Source organism: Petaurus breviceps, unplaced genomic scaffold (genome assembly GCF_028583685.1).
Source record: "Petaurus breviceps papuanus isolate PSGF00001 unplaced genomic scaffold, PetGlider_PUasm1.0 79, whole genome shotgun sequence".
Classification (NCBI taxonomy): Eukaryota; Metazoa; Chordata; class Mammalia; order Diprotodontia; family Petauridae; genus Petaurus; species Petaurus breviceps.
Window position 1 is genome coordinate 14,547,914 of NW_027186523.1, and position 24,562 is coordinate 14,572,475.

Consider the following 24,562-nt stretch of genomic DNA (forward strand, 5'->3'; position numbering starts at 1 on the left):
CAGGCCTATCAATTCTCAGACCAAATCTGTTCCGTTTTGTATCTGTTTGTTATCCTCCTCCGAGTTTCACCTAAAAATGTTCTTGGAATGATCTCATTTGGTTGGGTGGACCACCATATCTTGTTTCCCTCTCTATTGCCTTTTGTTCTGTGAGTTGGTACTGAATAGACTCTTCAACCATGCTACTCTGTAATGTTTTCCAAATGAATTTAGACTCACCCAACATGGGGTTGGCCTGTTGTGCCTTTTTGGAAATATGATCCTGTGTTTCGTTGGCTGAGGAGTTCTCTATGCTCGGACCTTTTTCTGTGGGCACCTTTCCTTTTGGGGTTAAACCTTTCTTGGTTTGTTTCAGTAAGTCAGGGTGAATTTGTGTTTTCAGAGCAGTTTCTTCTCACCTCTCACCTTTCTAATTTGATAATGATTTTGATCTTTGCTTTTAGCCAGTCTGCACGCAGGAGACTCATTCTGAAATGACTCCCACTTGCCTTCTCATGTTTCTAATATGGACAGTTTCATGTTATGTGATCAGTGCTTCCCATGGCTGGCAGCTACTGATTCTTTTTAAGTGTTTTATTGACTTTTTAAAAAAATCACTTTCCCAAAGATGATAGAATTTAAGCTCCTTAAGAGGAGGGCCTTGCTTCATTTTTGTCATCACATCCCCAGCTTACAGAACAGTGCCTGGTGGATAGTAGGCAATTAATAAATGTTTGTTGACTGATTCATTAATACCCTCCCTGTAATAGTAGAAAGAGCATCAACTCTGACTTCAGAAGATGTGGGTTCATGTCTTGATGTTTATGACCTATGACTCCTTGAGGAAATTTCACGTAACCTTTCTGGGCCTCAGATTCCACATCTATAAAATAAGGGTTTTGGCCTCTGATATCCCTTCTGGCTCTAGATCTGTGAAATAAGTACAGTCAACTCAAACAAAGAAACACACTGGCTCCCCAACTTTTCTTAAAGAAAGTCTTTATGATACACAGGTGAGAGGCTTCTCAGTAATCTAAAACCTGTTAATCTCTAATATACCATATTTTCGGCCATTCTCAACCTCATTTTATTTTTTAAAATTTATTTTTTTTTTAGTTTTCAATATTCGCGCTTTTTTTTTGTCTTTTTGGAGGGGGGAAGGCAGAGTAATTGGGGTTAAGTGACTTGTCTAAGGTCACATAGCTATTAAGTGTTAAGTGTCTGATGCCACATTTGAACTCAGGTCCTCCTGACTCCGGGGCTAGTGCTCTATTCACTGTGCCAGCTAAGCTGCCCCCTCAACATTCACTTTTATAAAATTTTTATTTCTAAATGTTTCCCCTGCCCTCCTCCCCACAATGGCATAGAATCTGATATAGCCTACACATACAACATCATTTTAAAATGCCATTTCCACTTCTTCATATAACGAAGTATTTAGGTGTCAGAGTTCAAATGTGGTATTTCTGTCATCAGTGGTGAGAATAGGTCATCAGAGAAATGCTGGAAAACCTGTTCCATTTTTGCGTATATTTGTTGTTGCCCTTCTGGTTTCATTTCTAAATACTCTCATGAGGACCTGGCTTTGTTGGGTCCTAAGCCAAGCTTCCCATGGGCTTGTTTTCTTCTCCACTGCTTTTTGAAAAGGTGTGGCTGGGTTGAAATTTGCACCAATGGAGGCAGCATTTAAATGGATGAGCTCACTCATTTGTTGACAAATGAGCCAAGATAGCTAAGAGGGCCTTCTTAGCCAGAATGGTTCCCTTACAGCAAACCATTTATGGTAGAATTTCAAGAGTAAGTTGGATATATGAGGTGAGCAGGCCTGAGGAGAAAAGGTCCTATTGAAGGTAATTTGTTCTTTCTCTTCTTTTGGATACTTTCCTTGACAGAATATTTTGGGAAATGGAAGATGTGCCGGCTGTGGCATGGCCATGACCTTACAGGTCATCATTTCCAGCTCCATAGTTACCAAAGTACTAGTGGTTTTCCTCTTCTTGAATTGAGACAAAACTCATTGAAAAAAATGGATGGTGACAATAGTAGTGATTTCTGTGGTTTCTTTACTATGTCGGCTCTGTACATATTATCAAAGAAAGATGGAGTTCAGCAAATCATGGATAAAATGAGGAATTTGATCTTAAGTGAGAATGGGGGTAGGGAAGGGTTCGAGTTCTAAATACAGTCAGGTGAGATAACTAAAGTAAAATCTAGTTCTCTTTATAAAAAATTATTTTCTGGAAAAAATGGAAATTGAAAATTCACCTTGAATTTTTGTGATGTTTTACTGTAGTCAAATTATAGGAAATAAGCATATCAATGATTCCTGTCCCCCCACCTTTTTTTTTTTTTTGGAGGGGGAGGGCAGGGCAGTTGGGGTTAAGTGACTTACTTGCCCAAGGTCACACAGCTAGTTAAGTGTCAAGTGTCTGAGGTCTGATTTGAACTCAGGTCCTCCTGACTCCAGGGCTGGTGTTCTATTCATTACACCGCATAGTTGGCCCCCCCCACACACACACACACCTTTTTTTAAACAATGAATTAAGATATGCCCAAGCTGAAGACTCCAAAGGTTCATAAGAACAATTCATCAGTTAACGTTTATTTTACAAACTTGGTATTTCTGTTCAAAGTACAATGTCATGTAAGAGTGGAACATGCCACAGTTAGAACCATAACAAAAATATAGTATAAGAAAGTAAGTCCTGCCTTAAGTCAGCTTTCCTTTCACTAGTACTGAAGCTGTCACATGAGCAAAACTAACATTAAAGAAAATTATTTCACTATTTACCCTCTCTCCTCTCCCCTCCTATGCTTCTCTCCTCCCCCCACTGCTTATGTTCTTGGAAAAAAAACATTGATGATAAAGTGTTATAACAATACAGAAACTATCCTAAAAGTAAAAGACTTTCTTGTCTAATGTATAAGAAAATTAAGACTAACATTGTCATCTGACTTTCATTTTCTAGAAGCTGTTTTGATGGAATCCCACAGTAGCTACTTAAAACATAATATAGAGGACATTCATTTATTTTTAAAAATAGTTTATTATTGTTATATGTATTTATCTTTATAATAATTGACTAATTAACATTAATATTTATTATTATTGATGCTCTTGGGTAAGGATGAAAAGGAGAGGATGACAAAAACCATAGGGAGTAGATGAAGACAGTTATAAAATTTATAAGTAGAAAAGGATCTTAGGGGCGGCTAGGTGGCACAGTGAGTGGAGCTCAGGCCTGGAGTCAGGAGGACCTGAGTTTGGATTCAGCTTTAGACACTTAACACACACTCACAAAAACTAGCCATGTGACCTTGGGCAAGTTACTTAACCCCAATCGCCCTCCAAAAAGCAAAAAACAAAAAAGGATCTTAGAAACCATCTCATCTGAGCTTCTTACCTTCTACAATGAAGAAACTGAGGCAAAAGTGACTTGCCCCTAGTCATAATATGATTTAAAGGCAGAACTCGTACTCTTACTGGGAACAGTACTGCCCAGAAAATAATCAGAGACAGTCTCTGAATGCCAGTTCACTGGCCACATTTGTGTAATACTCTTATAGTTACAAAGTGATTTCACTTTTTTTAATGTAATTCTTACAAAAACCCTCCGAAGTAGATAGTTCATGTTATTATCCCCATATCTCAGATAATAAAAGAGAAGCTCAGAGAAATTGTGACCTTGAACAAATTACCCAGCTACTAAGGGGTGTAAGACATTGAACCTCTGACTTCAGTTCCAATGCTTTTCCCACGGTACCATACAGCTTCTATAATTTATAGCTTGAAATGGAAAAGGGAAAGTTTTTCCAGAAACTGTTCAAATTTCCATTCCTTCTTTAGTTGGACTGTCTGCCTTGAGAGCAAACATTATTACTTTCTTTATACCATGTGCCAAGACTGAGGGCATAAGGCTATGTGGCAAAGCAGAGACTATGAGTTGGAATCCCTTAACCCCGACCTGTACCTACATTTCTGCATTTCTGTTGTGAAGAATAAACACTGACCACGATTAAATTACACTCTCTATTCTAAGTGCTAACCTAGACACCTGGGGCCTACTTAATTCCAAGTCACCTGGATTAAGACAAATTATCTTTTCTATCAGTCAATCCAACTAAAGACTAATTTATGGAGACTGTGATAGCTATCTTCTGTGTCTGAAGTGGCTGTCACATGAAAGAAGGATTAGATTTGTCCTTCTTGGCTTCAGAGAACAGAATTAGAGCAAAGGTACGAGTCTGCAAAGGGGCAGATATATGTTTCATTTAAGGGGGAAAATTCCTAATGATTAGAGCTCTCTGGGAGTGAAATGGGCTGTGTGAGGAGTTCATGGGTTTCTCCTCTAACTGGAGGTCTACCAACAAAGGCCATGTGACCCCATTTTTGATACAATGGGGATTATTTATTACTTATTATCTATTATTTGTGGTGTGGATTAGATCAGGGTTTTTTTTTATTTATTTTTTTTTCACAGTTACATGTAAAGACAATTTTAACATTCATTTACATTTTTAAATATTCATTAAAGTTTAATTTAATTTTACAATTTAACCTTCATTACATTTTTTTCTTTCTCTCTCCCTCACCTCCCCCTCCCTGAGACAGTAAGCAATTTGATATAGGTTATACATGTTCAATCATGCAAAACATATTCCCATATTAGCCATGCTGTAAAAGAAGACATAGACCCAAAGGAAAAAAAAAAACAACGAAAAAAATAAAGAAAATGAGAAATAGTATGCTTTAATTGGCATTCAGACTATCAGTTCTTTCTCTGGAGGTGGATAGCATTTTCCATCATGAGACCTTTGGAATTGTCTTAGATCATTATATTGCTGAGAATAGCTAAGTCATTCAGAGTTGATCATCTTATAGTATTGCTCTTACTATGTACAATGTTCTCTTGGTTCTGCTCACTTCACTTTGCATCAGTTCATACAAATATTTCCAAATTTTTCTGAAATCTTCTTGCTCATCATTTCTTATAGCTCAGTAATATTCCATTACAATCATATATTTCAACTTGATCTGCCAGTCCCCAGTTGATGGGAATTCCCTCAATTTCCAATTCTTTGACACTACAAAAAGAATTGCTATAAATATTTTTGTATAGACAGGTCCTCCCTCTCCCTCCCTTTTTTTTTTTTGTAGATCAAGGGTTGGAAGTCTGCAAGCTTTAGATTTCAAGGAGCCCATAAGCTTGGATGGGAAAAAATTACATCTTCATTTTTACTAACCTCTCTCACTGATATATAGCATTTCCTGCAGTTATGAATTTAAGCAACAAATGTTATTCTGAAAAGGGGTCTGTAGGCTTTAGTAGATAATCAAAGGGGCCCAAGATGCAGAAATGATTAAGAACCCCTGTCATAGATGCTGTCTAAATTTCCTTCTAATTGTGATTCTGTGAAAGAGGCTTGATTTTGTTTAGCTAGTCTACGGCTAAAGTCGAGGTAGCTCTTGCTGGCTAGCAGTTTTTCCTTCATGCACAAAGACATTATACAGCATGTATAATGCAAGCTGCTCCCTGAAAGAGAAATCCATCTTTTTCATACAGGTCTTCTTCCAGTGATGTGATGTGAATACAAATCATAGAATGTCTAAAGAATCTAAATTGCAGGTAACTCAGTGGACAATGGGGAGAGAGCTGTAGTGTGTAGAATTAGGATTGCTGTTCAAAAAGTCATTGCTGGACCTCACTGCAGCATGATGCAATGAAAAGAGTATCTGGATTTTAGAGTCAGAGAACTAGGTTTGAATCCTAGCTCTGCCATTCATTATCTCTGAGTAAGTCATTTAATCTCTGTGGGCCTAATTTCCTTATCTCTAAAATTGGGGTCAGAATGTTCCTTGTTATGTCCTAGCTAACCTAGTCCCAAAATCACTGGTGCTATTTTTTTAAAAAAAGATTTAATGTATCACAAATCATTCCTCAATTGATGAATGATTAAAGGATATGAACATGCAGTTTTCAGATAAAGAAAATAAAGCTATCTATAGTCATATAAAAATATTCTAAATCACTATTGATTAGAAAAATACAAATCAAAACAACTCTGAGATACCATTTCACACCTATCAGATTGGCTAATATGACAAAACAGGAAAATGATAAATATTAGAGAAGATGTGGGAAAATTGGAACACTAATGCATTGTTGATGGAGTTGTGAACTGATGCAACCATTCTGGAAAACAATTTGGAACTATGCTCAAAGGGCTATAAAACTGTGTATACCCTTTGACCCAGCAATACCACTACGAGGTCTGTATCCCAAAAAGATCATAAAAAATGAAAAAAGACCTACATGTACAAAACTATTTATAGCACCTCTTATTGTGGTGTCAAAGAATTGGAAACTAAGGAGATGCCCATCAAATGGGTGATGGTTGAACAAGTTGTGGTATGTGGATGTAATGGAATACTTTTGTTCCATAAGAACCAATGAGCAGGCAGATTTCAAAAAAGCCTTGGAAAGACTTACATGAACTGACGCTGAGTGAAGTGAGCAGAACTAGGAGAACATTGTACACAGTAACAACAACATTGTGTGATGATCAGCTTTGATAGCTCTTCTCAGCAATACAATGATCTGAGACAATTCCAAAAGCCTCATGATGGAAAATGCTATCCACATCTAGAGAAAGAACGATGGAGTCTGAATGCAGAGTGAAGCATGTTATTTTCACTTTTTTTGTTGTTTTTTCTTTCTTGTGGTTTTCCCCTTTTGTTCTGATTCTTTTTTCACAACATGACTAATGTGGAAATATGTTTAATATGATTGTACGTGTAGAGCCTATATCAGATTGCTTGCTGTTTTGGGGAAGGAAGGGAGAAAGAAAAATTTGGAACTCAAACTCTTACAAAAATCTATGTTGAAAACTATCTCTACATGTAATTGGAAAAAAAATAAAATACTACTAAGGGGAAAAAAGGTCTGATATATCCATTTTTTTCCTCTGTTACTCCACCTCAAATTTCTACATAGACTGCATCAAGTGATCCTAGGGCTGACTAGGCAAAATTGTAAATCACTGGACATTTGCCTTCATTGTTTTTACTCCCTTTTAAGGCATCTTCCCTGGATACTTCCATCATTTGGACCTACCCTCCCCATTCTAGACAGGCAGGATTTATAAATGCTATGCCTTCCTCCTCCCCAAAAACTGAAATTCCTGTGGGCTTTATCTTAAGTCAAGATCTCTGTGCCTTCCAAAGTGTCCAAGGTACTAAATAGTTCATCTACTAAATGACTTTCTATCATACCCTTGTTGGGGGCAGCTTGTTGGCAAAGTGGATAGAGTGCCAGGCCTGGAGTCAGAAAGACTCATCTTCCTGATTTCAAATCTGTCCTGGGACACTTACTAGCTGTGTGACCCTGGGAAAGTCACATAAATAATCCTGTTTGCCTCAGCTTCTTCATCTGTAAAATGATCTGGAGAAAAGAATACAAACCACTCCAGTATCTTTGCCAAGAAAACCCCAAATAGGATCATGGAGAATCAGACATGACTGAACGGCGACAATATGCCCTTGTTAAAGTGTCAGTGGAAAGAAGGATCTTTGTGTGATTACTTTCCCAAAATTAATCTTCTTCCCTTTTCCATCTTTAATAAAAACCACTCCCCTTCCTCCCAAACTGTTTTCTACTAACAGAACTAGAAAGAAAGAGATACTTCGACCTCTTAGCTTACCAACCCCATGGAATTTTTCTTTTCCCACTCTAAGACGTGAGGTACTGAAGAAAATCAGGAAACTGTATCATTTTGTTTGCCTGTGCTATTACTCCACAATCTTTTTGTTTAAGTCTTGTTGATTCCAGCTAGCTGAAATCTATCCATTGGATGGATACTGTGTCTGGAGTCTAGAAGACCTGAGTTCATATCCAGCCTCAAACATTTACTAGCTTGTCTGACCTTGTTCAAGTCATTGAACCTGTTGCTTCACTTTCCTGACCTGTGTTTTTCTTGGTCAGTTGTTTCACTTGTGTCCTATTCTTTTCTGGTTTTCTTGGCAAAGATACTGGAGTGGTTTGTCATTTCCTTCTCCAGCTCATTTTACAGATGCAGAAACTGAGGCAAACAGGCTTAAGTGACTTGCCCAGAGTCTAGGTTAGGAAGTTTCTGAGTCCAGATTTGACCTCTGGTCTTCCTGACTCCAGGCCCAGAGCTTTGTCCACTGTGCCACCTAGCTGCCTCTATTTGTAAAATGAAGATAATAGCCCCTTCCTGCCAGGGTCATTGTGAGGATCAAATGAGAGAGTATTTGTAAAGCATTTAGCACAGTGTCTGGCAGGGCACTGATTAAACACTGTGTTAGGCACTGCTCTGAGCAACCGGGGATATAATATGAGAAGAGGAAGACAGCCCCTGCCTTTACGGAGTATACAGAATAATGGAGGAAGACAGTACGTGAAAGGCTGAAAGAAAAGGAGAGCAGGAAGGTACCTGTGAGGGAGGGCGACATGATGGAGATGTTAGAGGAATGGCAGAATAGTGCAGCTAGGTAAGACATAAGATGTCCGAGCTGGCCACCCTCCTTCAATGGAGCTTTGGGAGTTCTTGGCTTCACTCCCCAATCCGAGGGGTAGAAAGTAGTGCTGAGGCAGAGCACTGAGGCTCATGGAAAAGTCCCAGAGTCATGCAGTCAGGTGAGAAATAGAAGAATATGAGAGGCACCATGTAAATGCTAGCCATTAAATTTCCTATGATGATAGTACCTTGCCTCCTACTTGAATGAGAAGTGTGAATGAAAAAAGGAAAGTGAATTTATGATGCACTTACTATGTGCTAGGTATTCTTCTAAGCACTGAGGATAAAAACAAAAGCAAGCAAGATAGGATCTGCCCTCACCCTGCACCCCTACCTCCCCCCAGCTCCCTGCAAGGAGCTTACATTCTGATATGTGCACACCACACATATAGGGGAGCTCACATTGGGAGGAACAGGAAATAAAGAAGGGGATGGAGGACAGGGCATGGTTTAGAGCTGGTCAGGAAGGTAGTGGCTTAATTCTGGGGAGAAATATCAGGAAGTCACCTGTCAGAGGACAGGACTCTAGGGGAAGGAGTTAGAACCATCTTATCCAAGCTTTATAAGTTCCCCTCTTCCACACTTCAAATTTCTATTTTTCCACATATCTTCCTATATTAGAGGAAGGAATGGCCCTCCTCCTTGCTGGGACTGACCCCTCCCCTCCAGTGTGCCTTTGATCCATCCCCTCCTGCCTTCTCCTTACTTCATCAGTCATTTCCTCTCTCAGAATATCTTCAGCCTCTCCTTCCCCTTTGTCTACAAATATGTTCAGATCTCCTAAAAAGACCTTCCTGAGCCTACTATCCCCTCACATCCTTTGTCCTTTCTTTACTTCCCTTGACAAAACTAATAGAAATAGTAACCCACATCCAATGTTTCATCTCCCACCCTTTTTTCAGCCGCTTGTAAATTGGCTTCCGTCTGGACCACTTTACTGAAATCGATTTTTCCAAGATCACAAGTGACCTCTTAATTGCCAGATTCTCTTCTCAGTTCTCTTACCTTTGACCTCTCTGTAATATTTGACACTCTTTGTTCCACTTCTTGAACGGCTCTTCATTCTTCCTCCTCTCATAGCATTTGTTCCTTCTGCCTCTTCTTCCTCTTGTTCAAAAAGAAGGCATTTTCCAAAGTCTTGCCATCAGCCTCCATCTTATCTAGTCCCTGGTTTCAACTGTTACTTTTATATGGTAGACTCACACATGTATGTGTCTTGCCTTCTTTCTTAAGCTCCAGAACCACATTCATAGTTGCTTACTAGACTGTGCTACTTGGATATCCCACTACGTGCCAATCTGTCCCACCCACCCCCCTTGTATTTCCTTCTGAAACTGTTTTTCCTTCTGATTTCCGTATCTCTGTGACAGAAATGCTATAATTCATAGTCTTCCTAGTCACCTATTACTTGAAATCTCAGTCTTCTTTGAATATTTCTTTTCCCCCAACTTACCATCCAATCAGTTGCCAAGTCCTATCATTACAAGCTCTCGTCCATTTATTTTGCCATCACTTGAGTTGAGGCTGGTTTTATCGCTTGCCTGGACTCCTGCAGGCAAATCCTAAAATGTCCAGCCAACTCTAGGCTCATTTCCCTCCAGGTCAACCTTCATGAAGCTGTATGACGAATTTACATTATGTAGAAGTATGATTTTAAACCTCTACAACCCCAAAACCTTCAGTGGTTTCCCATTACCTGTCAAAGAGTACAGACTACTAGTCTGACATTCAAGTCACTCCATAATCTTGACACGACCCACTTTTGTAGATTTATCTCCTGGAAGGAAGGAAAGGAGAGAAAGAGGGAGGAAGGAGTGAAAAGAGGGAGGGAGGAAAGAAGGAAGGAAGAAAGGAAACACACATTTCTTAAGTGCCTTCTGTGTGCTAGGCACTATGCTGAGCTCTTTACAAACCCAGTATCATTTGATCTTCACAGTAACCCTGGAAGGTAAGTGCTGTAATATTATCCTTATTTTATAGATGGGGAAACTGAAGAAGGGATAGGTTAAGTGACTTGCCCAGGATCATATACCTAATGAGTATTTTAAGTGGGATTTAAACTCAGATCTTCTGACTCTAGGCCCAGTGTTCTATCCACTGTGCTATCTAGCTGCCTATGACAGAAGAAATCATAGGTTAGCTAGAGGCAGATATGAATGTAAGAATAGGCAAAAAGACTACCCTCTCTGCCTACACATTGGGATTTTTCCTAACCAGGGGGCTTAGAGCAATTGTGTCTGAATTCAGAACTTTTAAAAATCTAAATTAGATTCCCTACGGTTAAAGAGAAGAGAAATAAGTGAACCTTTGGGGCCATCATATTGCCCCCATAAAATGAACTACTTATCATAATAGAGTGTTAATATATATTTAAAATTTTTTAATGTATAAAACAAATAATGTATAAAGAGATAACTAAGAAACATATTGGTGCTAAATGATTGGCAAATGCTATTGGCACTCTTAGGAAGAGGAAGCGAGAGTGGTCTGAGGTGGTCAGAAAAGAACTCAAGGAAGAAGCAGCTGGGTCATCCAGTAAATAGCTCTGTGGACCAGAATCAGGAATTCCTGCAGTCCACTCCTGCCTTTGACACACTTACTGGTTGTGTGGCCCTAGGCAAGTCATTTAATATCTTCCAACCTCAGTTTTCCCATCTGTAAAATGGGGATCATAAGAGCACCTACCTGCCAGAGATGTAATGTTCAGATGAGATAATATGTATAAGTCCTTTTGTAAACCTTAAAGTGCTATATAAATGTTAGTTATAATTATAATAATATGATGATGAGAGACATAAAGGAAAGATAGGGTTTAGGTGGGCAGAGAAGAGGAGGGAAGATATTTCAGAAGCAAGGAGCACAACATATGGTAAGTAGATCAGATGGGCATGAGCAGGAATTTTATGTAGAAAATAGTAGAAGATGAGGCTGGAGGGGGAGGGCCTTAATAGCCAGGGCAGTGAGGAGCCTGGGGAGACTTGATCAGGGAGAAATGATCCAAGTGGTATTATAGGAAGCTGCATCTGTAACTGTGTATACAGTGGATGAGAGACAATGAAGGGAGGGGGAAGGGAAGAAAGAGGAGGGAGCTGTAGTAGGTAAGAAGATTAGCTGGGAGGACAGAGGTGATAAGGACTCAACTGACCAGTCTGTAAGCATTTATAGAGGCTCTATGCTAAATGTATAGATTTCAGGGGGTCTGTGAACTTGGATAGGGGAAAATTAAATCTTTATTTTTATTAACTTCTAACTGAAATTTGATGTTTTCTTCAATTATTTAAAAAATTCTGGGGGTAGCGAGGTGGCATAGTGAATAGAGCACTGGCCCTGGAGTGAGGAGGACCTGAGCTCAAATCCAGCCTCAGACACTTGACACTAACTGTGTGACCTTGGGCAAGTCACTTAACCCCGATCACCTTGCTTTCCTCCCTCCAAAAAAAAACCAAACCCAAAAACATTCTGAGAAAGGGTTCATAGGCTTCACCAGACTGTCCATGACACACACAAAAAGGTTGAGAACCTCTGTTCTGGAAGAAATTATTAAAGTATAGAAAAGAATCAAAACAGCTATTGGGAAAGATACTGGAAAGGAAAATTCAAGATTTCATAGTTCTATATAGAGGTGAGGGAAAGTGCAAAAATTTTTTCTGTAAGAAAAAAATCACTCTGTGCATGAGTACATCTTTGGTAAAAACAGGTGTATCTTTAGGAATTAGATAAAGCAAAAAGTTTTTCTTTCACATGATCAAATGTATTTTTGTTATGGTTTTTTTTGTTTATTTTGTCTTTTTGGAGGGGGGAAGGCAGGGCAATTGGGGTTAAGTGACTTGCCTAAGGTCACACAGCTAGTAAGTGTCGAGTATCTGAGGCTAGATTTGAACTCAGGTCCTCCTGACTCCAGGGCCAGTGCTTTATTCATGGCACCACCTAGCTGCCCCTCAAATATATTTTTAAAAAGCATTTATTAAGCACTTGCTTACTAGATGCCCAGTACTCTACTAAACCATGGGGATACAGATTTTTTCTTTAAATAGCCCTTGCCCTCAAGGAGCTTACATTCTAACAAGATAACATATATAGGAGAGTGGTACCTAGAGTGGTGGTATTTGTTCTGAGGAAGTGGAGAGAGAAGGTCCACACTCGGGGGCAGGCAGGTGACCTAAGATGGATGGCCGAATGGGATGTGAAGATGAAATATAGGGTGATGCTGAGAGTTAGCCAGTAGTTGGGTAACTGGGCTAGTTTGCACATACTCAATTACCAGTCATCTGGGCTGGGCCCTAGGGTGTTGCTTCAAAGAAGAATAGATGAAGTTCTTCAGTTACTAGGGCCTGGATTCTCGAAGGTCTGATGAGAAGATCTAGGTATTAGGTCTAGTGTGGAGGCTACAGTCTAAATGAAGAAAAGAAGCAAGCATATAGGGAGTTAGACAGCCTGGGTCAAATAATCAGAGGATGGATCTGGACATTGTGGCTACTTTCCATGTCAGACAAGGACTTCCCTAAAAACTGAGCAAGCCTCTGGGCCAGCAGCCAAGGCTTCACTATGCTCTGAGCTAGAAATTGGGGCTGAGGAGGACGAAGCAGGAAATTACCAACAGTGTCTTCCAAACCAAGCAGAGATAATGAGAACCTTAGGAGGTCACCCTTGACCATACAGCTGTAGAAAACTAAATCTGTCCCCTAGATTGAGAATTAGCAGTGGGGTTCTCCTGTGTGTAAGACTGGTCCAGATCAACCAAATCAGGGGTGAGGAACCTGCAGCCTCAGGGCCACATGTGACCCTCTAGGTACTCAAGTGAGGACCTACTGAATCAGTCATAGGGCCACACTTGAGGACCTGGAAGGCCACAAAGGCCGCAGGTTCCCCACCACTGAACCAAACTGGCATCCCTCTCATCCCCTGTCTTACCTTGGGGTAGATGGGTTCTTTAGTCCAGGGATTCCTCCTTGTTGCTTTGACTAGAAGGACTGCCTTAGAGTTTCTAAAGCCACTCAGTTGAAGATGGTCCTGATTAAGAGATAGTACCTGGGAGCATAACCTATTCTCTGCGTATTTCTCTGCCCCTAGTCCTAAGTGGGGAAGTGGGGAAGGAGATATCTAGCTGTAATTCCTTTGCCTACTTATGAACTGATACTTCAAAAAGTATCTCTGTGATCCCTACTTAATAAGGAGATCTCATATTTATTGAAGATTTTAAGTTTTACGAATCAATCAGTAAACTTTTATTGAGTACCTACTATGTGCCAGACTCTGGGCTGAGTGCTGAGGATACAAAAAGGGAATACCAAGTGCTTTTGTTGTTGTTCAGGTCTGACTCTTGACCGCATGGACTACAGCAAGCCAATATTGTCCATGGGGTTTTCTTGACAGATACATTTCCTTCTCAAACAGGTTAAGTGACTTGCCCAGGGTCACACAGCTAGTAAGTATCTGAGGCTGGATTTAAACTCAAATCTTCTTGACCCAGAGCCCAGGGCTTTATCCACTGAACTTCCTATCTGCCTCACAGAGTGCTTTGCTTACAGTAATTCTTTTGACCTTCACAACTACCCTGGGAGGTAGGAACTGTTTTAGGAGTGATGGAAGGAAGGGTGGGAGTTGTTAAGATACTTGCCCAGGGTCACACAATTAGAAATCTGTTTCAGCAGAATTCAAACCTAGGCCTTACCCACTCTCTAGTGATGACTCCACACTGCTCCTGTCATAAGGTGAGTTTGGGACTTTGTTGCTCCTCAGGTAAAGTGTTCTTAAGGTTGTGTGGGTTCATCTGATCTCAAGAGCCTCAGAGAAGGCGCTACAGGCATCTTACCAACAAGTATGTGATTAACAGAACTTTCCTCATGGAGCAAATACAGAGTGAATTTTTGCCAAGTGTTTTGTTACCTCCTCTTATCATGCAGGAGGCTTTGCTGAGGACACTTGATTTCCTGTTGCTCAGGGGCTAGGCTGGGCCAAAATAGTCAGAAGAATACGGGGGAATAAGTGAGTTTACTTGGACCACTCAGTGGCCTTGTTCTTTGAATTCCTTTTTGAAGCACCTCCCTTCCCCCTCACCCCCAATTTGGTACTATCCTAATGAAGATTAGATCCTAATGAAGAATTCTGAAATCCCATGTTTGGCTGCTAAGCCGCAGTTGGTAGCCACAAGCTCTTTCCAGCTGACAATACACAGCCTTTTGCATGAGTTTGGGCATATAAACAGACAAAGGGGGATTTTTCATGGTGCTTCACTGTCTGGGACTAAGGGGGAAATTTTTGTTTAATAAATAACGGGATACAGAAAATCCAAGACCTCCTTCGATTAAAACACTGGCTTTGCAAAGGAGGTATCCAAGAGTTCTTGAGGAGAACAGAGAAAATGGTATAAATCATCTTTACATCTGAGGGGCTATTGGGTTTTGGAAAAAAATCTTAAGGTTTGATTGCAAAGCTGGATTCTAACTTGTAGATTTAGCACTTTGAATCCTTCTATCTCTTCTGTTTTAAATGGATCAATTCAGTAGCCCTGGCTTCTGGACTCTTCAAGGACTCCGAGTGCTATTCTGCCTTGGGAGATCTGGGTGGAACCCAGCTGCTTCAGGGAGATGGAACAGAGAGCAAATTCAATTCATCCTTCAAGCATTAACTCCTGTTCTATGCAGGGCATTGTGCTAAAGTCATTGTGTTATCACTAGGAGAGATTTTTTTTTTTTAAGTTTAGATAAGACATAGTTCCCATTCTCCTGGAGTTTAGTCTAGTATGGAAATAAGATAAACAAAATAACTCTAATATATAATGTGCAAGAGATGTAAAACAAGGCAGGCAGCTAGGTGATACAGTGGATAGAGAGCTGGGCCTTGAGCTAGGAAGGCTCATCTTGGTGAGTTTAAATTCAGCCTCAGACACTTACTAGCTATGTGACCCTGGGCAAGTCACTTAATCCTGTTTACCTCAGTTTCCTCATCTGTAAAATGAGATGGAGAAGGAAATGGCAAACCACTTCTATATCTCTTCCAAGAAAACCCCAAACTGGGGGGGCTAGGTGACACACTGAATAGAGCACTGGTCCCAGAGTCAGGAGGACCTGAGTTCAAATTCAGCCTCAGACACTTAATACTTACTGTGTTTCCCCGATAATAAGACCTATCCCGAAAATAAGCCCTCCCCTTACTGTGTAAGATTCCTCTAAAATAAGCCCTCCCCCGAAAATAAGCCCTATTGAGATTGCTACTGTAGTGAAGGTGATCCCCTGTGCTACACGCTACATTACGGTACCCTCTGTATGCACCGTTCCCCCCCCCCCTTGAAATGCACGCCACGCTCCGAGCTGCATCCAAACAGAGCTGCAGCAGTGAGCGCGTCATCCTGTTCTTCCCCAGTGATTTGCTTATTGAATAAAGGTACATTTTTTTGTTCACATTTACCTGTTTATTAAAATTGCTGTCAATGTTCATTAAAATAAGCCCTCCCCTGAAAATAAGCCCTCTGGTGTTTTTCTGTCCAAAAAAAATAATAAGACAGTGTCTTATTATCAGGGAAACACGGTACTAGCCGTGTGACCTTGGCCAAGTCACTTAACCCCAATTGCCCTGCCTTCCGAACCCTCCATTAAAAAGGAGGGAAAAAAAAGCAAGCCCCAAATGGAGTTACAAAGAGTCGGAAACGACTGAAAAATAACTTAACGACAAAAAACAAGATGGAAAGTAATTAGCAACATGAGGATAGGGGAAGATGGAGGAATAGTGAAGGATTCAAGGACCATAAGACCTTAAGTAACAAAAGTACACTAGACTGAAAATCAAGAGACTCAATTTCTTACTGGGCTCTGATACCACCTTACCATGTGACCTTGGGCTAGAGGCTGTTCCTGTTGGGTTCAACTACATGTGCTCAAGTGCTTTCCAGGTAGAAAAAAAATCTGAATTAGGTTATCTTGGTTTAGTAGAAAAACAATGGAGGCTTAGGGTAGAATTGAAAAAGCTTGAGGGAGTTAGGGGAGGGGCTAACATTTTAAAGAAACTAACATCTAATTTTTATTTTTTTGTTCACACAGGCACTTTTAATACTATACTATACTTAGTACCTTTGGAATTTAAAACCATAGAAAGAATGGTGGGACAAGTGAAGATGATACCAGAATTATTTCTTACCAATTCTGATGAATGTAGTAGCTTTGGAGCTAAGAATGTCTACCTAAATTTAATTATTTAGCTCGAGAGCATTCTTAAGCTGGGGTTCATGAATTTATTATTTTAATATTTTCTTAACTGTACTTCAGCTTATTTTGTTTCCGTGGTAAGCCTCTGTGTTTGGTTTTATGCATTTCAAAGCATTATTCGGAGAAGGGGTCCAGGACTTCACTGTACTGCCAAAGGGGTCAATGACACACCAAAAGTTAAGAACTCCTGATTTAGATCCTTGTGAGTGAGGGAGCAATGAAAGAGAAGAAAATGCAGAACTGTGAGAGCAGAAGAGGGCGTCCAAATTTGGTTCCACTGCATTTCCAGCACTAAAAGAGCCCTCATTATACCTACTTAATCGGCCCCCATGTGTACTTTGGGTTACTAAGTCATTGTACGCATTGTTGACAGAACTAGGACTCAGGTTTCCCATTTACTTGTTTTGATCTAATGGTCAACTTATTCAAGTAGACTTCCTGCATAAGTTTATCTCATGCTGGCACTTTCATTTTGTGGGGTCGAAAGTCAATTTAAGATCTGGGTCACGTTTACATTGCATGTAATTTTTTTTTTTCTTCCAGAAATGATCCTCCACTCCAGGATTCAGTGCTGGCCTCTTTTCCCATTGTTTGACCAAGCAGGCTGCTGAGCTTTTTGTGGGGATGCCCAGAAATCATCTGACATCAGATTGTTTAGAAATGGACTCTGACATGTCACCCAGTTACAGGCACAGTGACTTAAGCAGAGATGGGAGTCTGGACAGCAGAAGGAGCAGTTCTCGGTCCAGAAGTTTTACCTTGGTAAGTGATGGCAATACCTAATGATTGCATTATATGTGTGTGTGTACATGTGTATAGGAGGGGTGTAAATCCTCTCTAACAGTTTTTAAAAATTAAATAGCTTTTCCTTTGGGTTTCTTAGAATCTATGTGGTTGGATTTTCTTGTTGAACTTTCTACTGTACAAGTGAGGCCCACCCTTAAGGGAGCAGAAAAGGGAATGGAGTGTGTGTGGGTTTCCTCCTGCCTCTCTGGGTCATTGGACAGGATCGGCTGGTGACGGGCTGCTAAGCGCTATGCCTTAAATAAAGTAGAATAGTTAACCCAAAGTTGCTGCACGTCTGCTGACAGCTCTAGCACCTAGAGAAGACATGACATTCTCATGAAAAAATCCTAACTTCTATTTTAAGATCTGGGATATAAAAGAAAAAATACAAAAAGGCCAAAGTCTTTGCTTTCTCAGCTACACTTGGTAAAAGATCCCGAACTCAATGTCTGGTATTATTAGGCATTAAAATTCTTTTGACTCTTAAACATAATTTAGCTAAACGTGAATTCATATTTAAATGTGTTTCAAACAAGGCTAAACTTATAAGAGAACTCCTAGGGTGTGTACAGGATATCATAGCTATGTATGCTTGAGGACAAGCACAGGAATCCCCTAGCGTCAGTCTGCTACTGGCTTGTCTCCTTATAAGTCTTTTCTCCCTGCCTTCAAAGGTGGTCTAATAGGTATGTTTTGGAGTATGCTTGCAAATTTCCAAAAATTATAAAAACTTTCTAACTGGTTCAACCTCCACTCTGGAGGAAACCAGGTAAAACTCCTTTCCCATGGATTAGTTTACCCTCTCTCAATCTCAAACCACAAATTATAGGCTTAGTTAAAACTCTGCAATGGTCATGTAATTTATTAGAAGTATCAAGTAATACAGTAAATACTATCCCAAGGCTTACAAGACAGAGTCACTTCTGTGCTCTGGGAGAACAAGGGTAAAAAGAGTGAACTGATTGACCTTCATTGTCACTAGCTGTCACATCTGCTGGTTTAACCTGGTCTCAGCTCCAGTCTACGCCTCCCACACACTTGTCTTCTCTCCTTTAGCTCTCTGGTCCTAATGCTGATCTTCTTATGTCCCATTTTCACCCCTCTGCCTTCTCTTTCTGGTACACTAAAATTTAGGTGAAAGAAGTCCCTTATTAAGGTCACTGGCAACCCCCAAACAAATTGAGGTCTCCTCAGAATGAATATTAACAGAGAAGTCTAAGGATTCTATCATCCCCAGACAAAGTCCTCCAAAACCTCTGTGATCCCTGGAAGGTCACCTATGTTCTCTCTGATCCTAGATCTTAGCAACTCAGGGTTACACTAACAACACCAAGATAGATAATCACTCCTTTTTGCAAAGAAGGCCTACCTCCTTAAACCAAACAAACAGGGACTTCATTAACCAGCTTTTGAAACTTTACAAAAGTAAATTTTAGTTTTAGAAATGTGGCTTATTGGGGCGGCTAGGTGGCACAGTGAATAGAACACCGGCCCTGGAGTCAGGAGGACCTGAGTTCAGATGTGACCTCAGACACTTAACACTTACTAGCCCTGTGACCTTGGGTAAGTCACTTAACCCCAATTGCCCTGCCCTCCCCCTCCAAAAAAGAAAAAGAAAATTAGCCCCATAGTGTCACTAGATCTCTTCCTGTCACTAGTTCATCTTCCTATTTCTACTCTTGTGGAGTCCCAATTCCCTCTTTCCAGGAATTCTGAGGCCTGGATTTAACCTGTTATACAGCAGAGCAGATAATTGTGTATAGGAAGTCTGGAGTGCTCATAGAGAGGAAATTTCAGCGTGTCTCAAGTCTTCATGGAAACTTAGAGACAATGGAGATTTTCGATAGGACTTCTACATTATGGTAGAACTCTATCTATTTCCATGTTTCCTTTTTAGAACTATTTCACACAAAAAAGGGGAAAAAAAGAATATTTGTTGATTCACTAAAAGAAAGAAGCTTAAGATGAACCAATAAAAATCAATCTTTGTAGAAATTAATTCCAAGGAATGCCTTAGAATGCATGTTTTGGGGGCAGCTAGGTAGGGCAGTGGATAGAACCCTGGTCCTGAAGTCAGGAGCACCTGAGTTCAAATCTGACCTCAGACACTTACTAGCTATGCTACACCATGCAAGTCACTTAACCCCAATTGCCTCCCCCAATCTCCCACCACCAAAAAAAGAATGAATGATTGGAATTAGCTATGTATTAGTTTCTTGTATATCACAAAGAATCTTCTGAAGTTAGAAACTAGATGAAATCAACTTGAATTCCCCTCCCCCTCCACTTCTCATCTAGATTTGAAAAACAAATCAGAATGAAAGTATGCAAAACTGATAACTTTGTCCTTTTCTTTTATCAACAAGACTCTAAAGGCAGTTCGTGAAAGGCACGGACATTTTAAATTTAGGTGAAGATGACTGAGCATGCCTTAAGTCTTTAATTTAATGTAGTGACCCTCAAAACTGTTGGAGATCTAATTTCATCAAAGGTAGCATGGTATAGCATTTGGAGAGCTGATCTCACAATCAGGAAAACCTGTGTTCAAGTCCTGCCTTGGATTACATATACTAGCTGTGTGACCCTGGGCAAGTCTTCTAGCCTTTCAGTTCTGTTGGCCAGTGGGGTCAAACTCAGATACAAAGAGGAGGCAGTTAAATGGTACCTAAGGATCCCTGAAGGCCACATATTGACTTAGAAAACCACAAATTAACACTATCTATGTATTATTACATTTTAATTAGTTTTATTACATATTTCCCAGTTAACATTTTAATCTAGTCCAGGTTCCACTTGGGAGTGTGGCTGGCATGTTTGACCCCTTTGCTCTAGGCAGCTGTCTGAGATAAAAATTTCAGAGAGCTGTTGATGTTTCTTGGTAGGAATTTCCTCACCTGGAAGTTCCTGATCACAATGAAATCATTGACCCAGTCCCTATCCTTATCCCTAAAGAACAGTACCAGACCAACACAGATAATTACAATTTTTTTGGTTTGGTTTTTTTTGGAGGGCAATTGGGGTTAAGTGACTTGCCCAAGGTCACATGGCTAGTTTTTGTGTTAAGTGTCTGAGGCTGAATTTGAACTCAGGTCCTCCTGACTCCAGTGCCAGTGCTGTATTCACTGCGCCACCTAGCTGCCCCGATAGTTAAAAATTTTTTAAATTTCTTAAATGCTTGTTATTTTCTAGAGAAGACAGAGTTTAGATAAGAGGATTATAATCTCCTAAAAATTATTGGTAGATGCATTGGAGATCTAATTCTGACATCCTGTTGGAAAAAAGTAATAAAGACATCCCTCTGAATTATTTCTATGGGCAGAGGCATAAAAACTTCCTATGATATGCCCACTATTGTATTGATGGATGATATAAATGTTATGTGTGTTCCTGCCTTCAAGAAACTCAGAATTTTTATAGTTGTTCAGTTGATTTCAGATATGTCTGATTCTTCGTGACCCCATTTGGGGTCTTCTTGGCAAAGATACTGGGATAGCTTGCCATTTCCTCCTCCAGCTAATTTAACAGATGAAAAAACTGGGGCAAACAGGGTTAAATGACTTGTTCAGGGTCACCACAGTTAGTAAGTGTCTGAGGTCAGCTTGGAACTCAGGAAGATGAACCTTCCTGGCTTGGGGCCCAGCACTCATCCTATGCACCCCTAGCCACTACTGAAAAATTCCACCAAAACACAGAGCAAAGTAAGGCATCCTGAGACACGATCAATGGTCCAAGTCCTACTTGCCACAGGAGTTCAGAGAATGGAAAGGAAGAGGCTTGTGTAGCAGAGCACTGGACCAGGTGGCAGAAGGTCTGGCCTCTGGTTCTGCTGTTAGCTTGCTGTGTAGTCCTAGGCAAATTTGCCTAATCCCTGGGATGCCATTTTCTCATCTTCAGGAGGACTTGGCATTGGATAAGCTCCAAATCCCTTTCTATCTTATGGGCTGGAATGCTATGGGAAGCCTTCATTGTGATGCCTTTGCCAGGGATACACAGGCTACGTAGAGACAGAGGCATAAGTGAGGCATCAACAGGAGCTAGTCTGTAGAAACCAAAGGATATGTGACCCAGCCAGAGCAGAGGATCAGTGTCAGGGAGGGAGTGGTAGGAAAGAATGTTTGAAAGATAAATTGGAGGAGGATTGTAAATAACAGATTTAGAAGTTTGGACTCTATCCTCTAGGCTTTGGGATAGGAACAATGGAAAGTTTGGGAGTGACTGGAAGCAGTTTCATGAAAAAAAAATGTTGTTTCTACTTTAGTGGCAAACCCTAGCTTAGTGACCCTGGGGTCACTCACTGGTAGAAGGGTTTTTTGGCCTTGCCTGTTGGAAAGTCAACCTTCTTCTAATTTTAATAATGTGATGAAATATCATCTTCTCTTTTTAGGATAGAGGTGAGGGATATTATGGAAGTAGTATTGTTTACATCATCAGATTTAGTTTTGTGATGATTTGGTTTTGCTTAGCTGTTTCTCTTTATTACAAGAGAGGGTTCAATAGGGAGTATATTGGGGGAATTATTAATATAAAAAAGTCACCAATAAAACTTTTTTTAATTTAAAGAAGTAAGTTATTTTGGCTCCATGGACAGACAGGGGCCTCTAGAATTATTGACTATATTTTTCCTGGTCACTGCTGAACTTCAAGAATCTGTACTCACTATTCCTACCTCTTGACAAACCCTTATAATCTGACTTCTGCATGAACTATTCCTTTCATAGTCACTGGTAACTTTTTTATTGGCTAAATCCAAGGATTTTTTTCTTAGCCTTCTTCTGTTTTCTTTTCAGAATCTGTCCCTTGGTGTTATCACCATTATTAATTAGTCAGCAAGCATTCAGTGAGTGTTTATTATGGGCCCGGCAGTGTAGTAAGTACTGGAGATTCAAAGAAAGGCTAAAACACATTCCCTGCCCTAAAAGTAAATACATTCTAATGTGTGAAACAACATGCCAATATACACATACATGGTGTATACAGTGTATACCGGAGGTCATCTCAGACAGACAGAGCTAGGAAAAGCCTCTTGTAAAAGGTGGAATTTGAGAAGTCCTGGAGGAATTCACGAGGTGGAGGTTAGGAGGGGCAGCATTTCAGGAAGGGGCCACAGTCATTGTAAAGGCACAGAGTTGGAAGATAGGGGTCACTTACTCAAGGAACAGCAAGGAGTCTACTATATTGAGGACAGGACAGGAAAGTGTAAGAAGACTAGATAGGTAGGTAGTGAAGGGCTTTAAGAGCTTACCAAAGGATTTTGTATTGAATGCTAGTGGAATTAGGGAATCTTTGGAATTTATTGAGTAGGGAGGTGATATGGTCAGATCCAAACTTTAGGAAGATCACTTTGGCAACTAGATGGAAGAGAGACTCAACACAAGGATACTAACCAGAAGGCCACTACAGTAGTCCAGGTGAGATGTGATAAGGGTCTGCTCTGGGCGGGGGCTTTATGAGGGGAAAGAGGGGAACCTATGTGAGAGATGTTGTGAAGGTAGAAAAGGTGGATAGGTGGTGCAGTGAATAGAGCACTGGCCCTGGAGTCAGGAGGAACTGAGTTCAAATCTGCCTCAGACACTTAACACTTACTAGCCTTGTGACCTTGGGTAAGTCATTTAACCCCAATTGCCCTGCATTTCCCCCTCCAAAAAGCCAAAAAAAAAAAAGTTAAAAGAAATGAAAAGATTTGGCAATGTTGTATATTTGCAGTGAGTGCTGATGAAGGCTGAAGGATGACACGAGCTTTGGTGACTGGGAAGGTGGTGGTATCATGGACAGTAATCAGGAAACAAGGGATGGGGGAAGGGAGGGTTTGGGTTCTGTGTTTTGTACAGGTTGAGTTTGAGGTGTTTGTAGGACACCCAATTTATAATAGTAAGTTATAAGAGACTGAGAGTCAGGAGAGAGGTTAGGGCTGGATAAGTAGATCTAAGAATCATCTATATGGAGATAATTAGGTTTAAGGCAAGCTTTCAAGATCATATTTTTGGAGGTTATCTGTTTATTGCTGCTGTTCTTAAATTAATAGGTACTTGTATATAACCAGATAATATGATAGAGTTTGACTTAAAATTTTGAAATGACTACTTTTCTGCCAAAGGACTATACTTCAAAAATGTCTCTTACTGCTTTAGAAGCAATATCTTAACCTCTCTCCCCATGCAAGTTAGGCTAGATTTTCCTAAAAAGATATTGTTTGAAAGAAATTAGTGTTCCCCTTGGTGAGGGTGAAAGAGGTGCTAGTGGCCTTATATACAGCTAAGTTGTTGCCATGTACTCTGTGGCATCTGACCATAGTGTAAAGTAATGAGCTATGCAGTGCCAATATGTCTGACTCAATAAAGGGGAATGGGAATGAGAGGAGAGGTCACTGAGCAAGGGTGCAACCTGCTGCTGCTAGCTCAGGGACATGAGAAGGAAGGAATTTCCAGCTGCTCTAATGCCGCTACGACTCAGCTCACTGGAAGATCAAGAGTTGTTTTAACTACACACTACACAAGTGTGAAAAGTGGGACTGTCCTGAGTATTCTCTGCAGGGTGGTGCAGGGGAGGCCTCAAGAGGAGGCCAAGCTGAGGAAAGGCTATTTGGAGAAGTCTGAGAGTGTGGCATTGGGTCAATTAGTGATCAAGATGGGTTAACTTTCTCTGTCCTCCACTCTGACTGCTGGCCCCTCTGGCTTCCTTTAAGTCCCAGCTAAAATCTTACCTTTTACAAGAAGTCCTTCCCAACTCTTCTTAACTCTAGTGCTTTTCCTCTTGTAATTCGTTCCTATTTGTCCAGTATATAGTTTTCTTTGTATCTGTTTACATTTTGTCTCTCCCATTTGATTTTAAGTTCTTTGATGGTAGGGACTGTCTCATGCCTTTTTTTTTAATCCCTAGTGCTTAGCACAGTGACTAGTGCTTAATAAATGAGTAGGTGCTTAATAAATGTTGACCTATTAGTTAAGAGATATTAAATGTCTAATTTTTTAACTTTAAGTGCCTCATTGTGAATCTAATGTTCCTGTCTAATTTGGTGTGCCCACCCTCAATCCTAACCCCACTCCTTGCTCCTGTATCTG

The 24,562-nt window shown here is 40.4% G+C and overlaps 1 protein-coding gene across 1 annotated transcript in view; it reads left to right on the forward strand.

Moving 5' to 3' along the window:
• The window catches only part of LOC138175835 (proline and serine-rich protein 2-like), a 70,651-nt gene that overhangs the window by 12,534 nt on the left and 33,555 nt on the right, over positions 1–24,562 (forward strand). The window contains exon 2 of the mRNA XM_069106392.1: positions 17,262–17,480. Within this exon, the coding sequence (XP_068962493.1) occupies positions 17,343–17,480 (138 nt within the window). The 5' untranslated portion in view covers positions 17,262–17,342. The remainder of the gene's footprint in view (positions 1–17,261; positions 17,481–24,562) is intronic.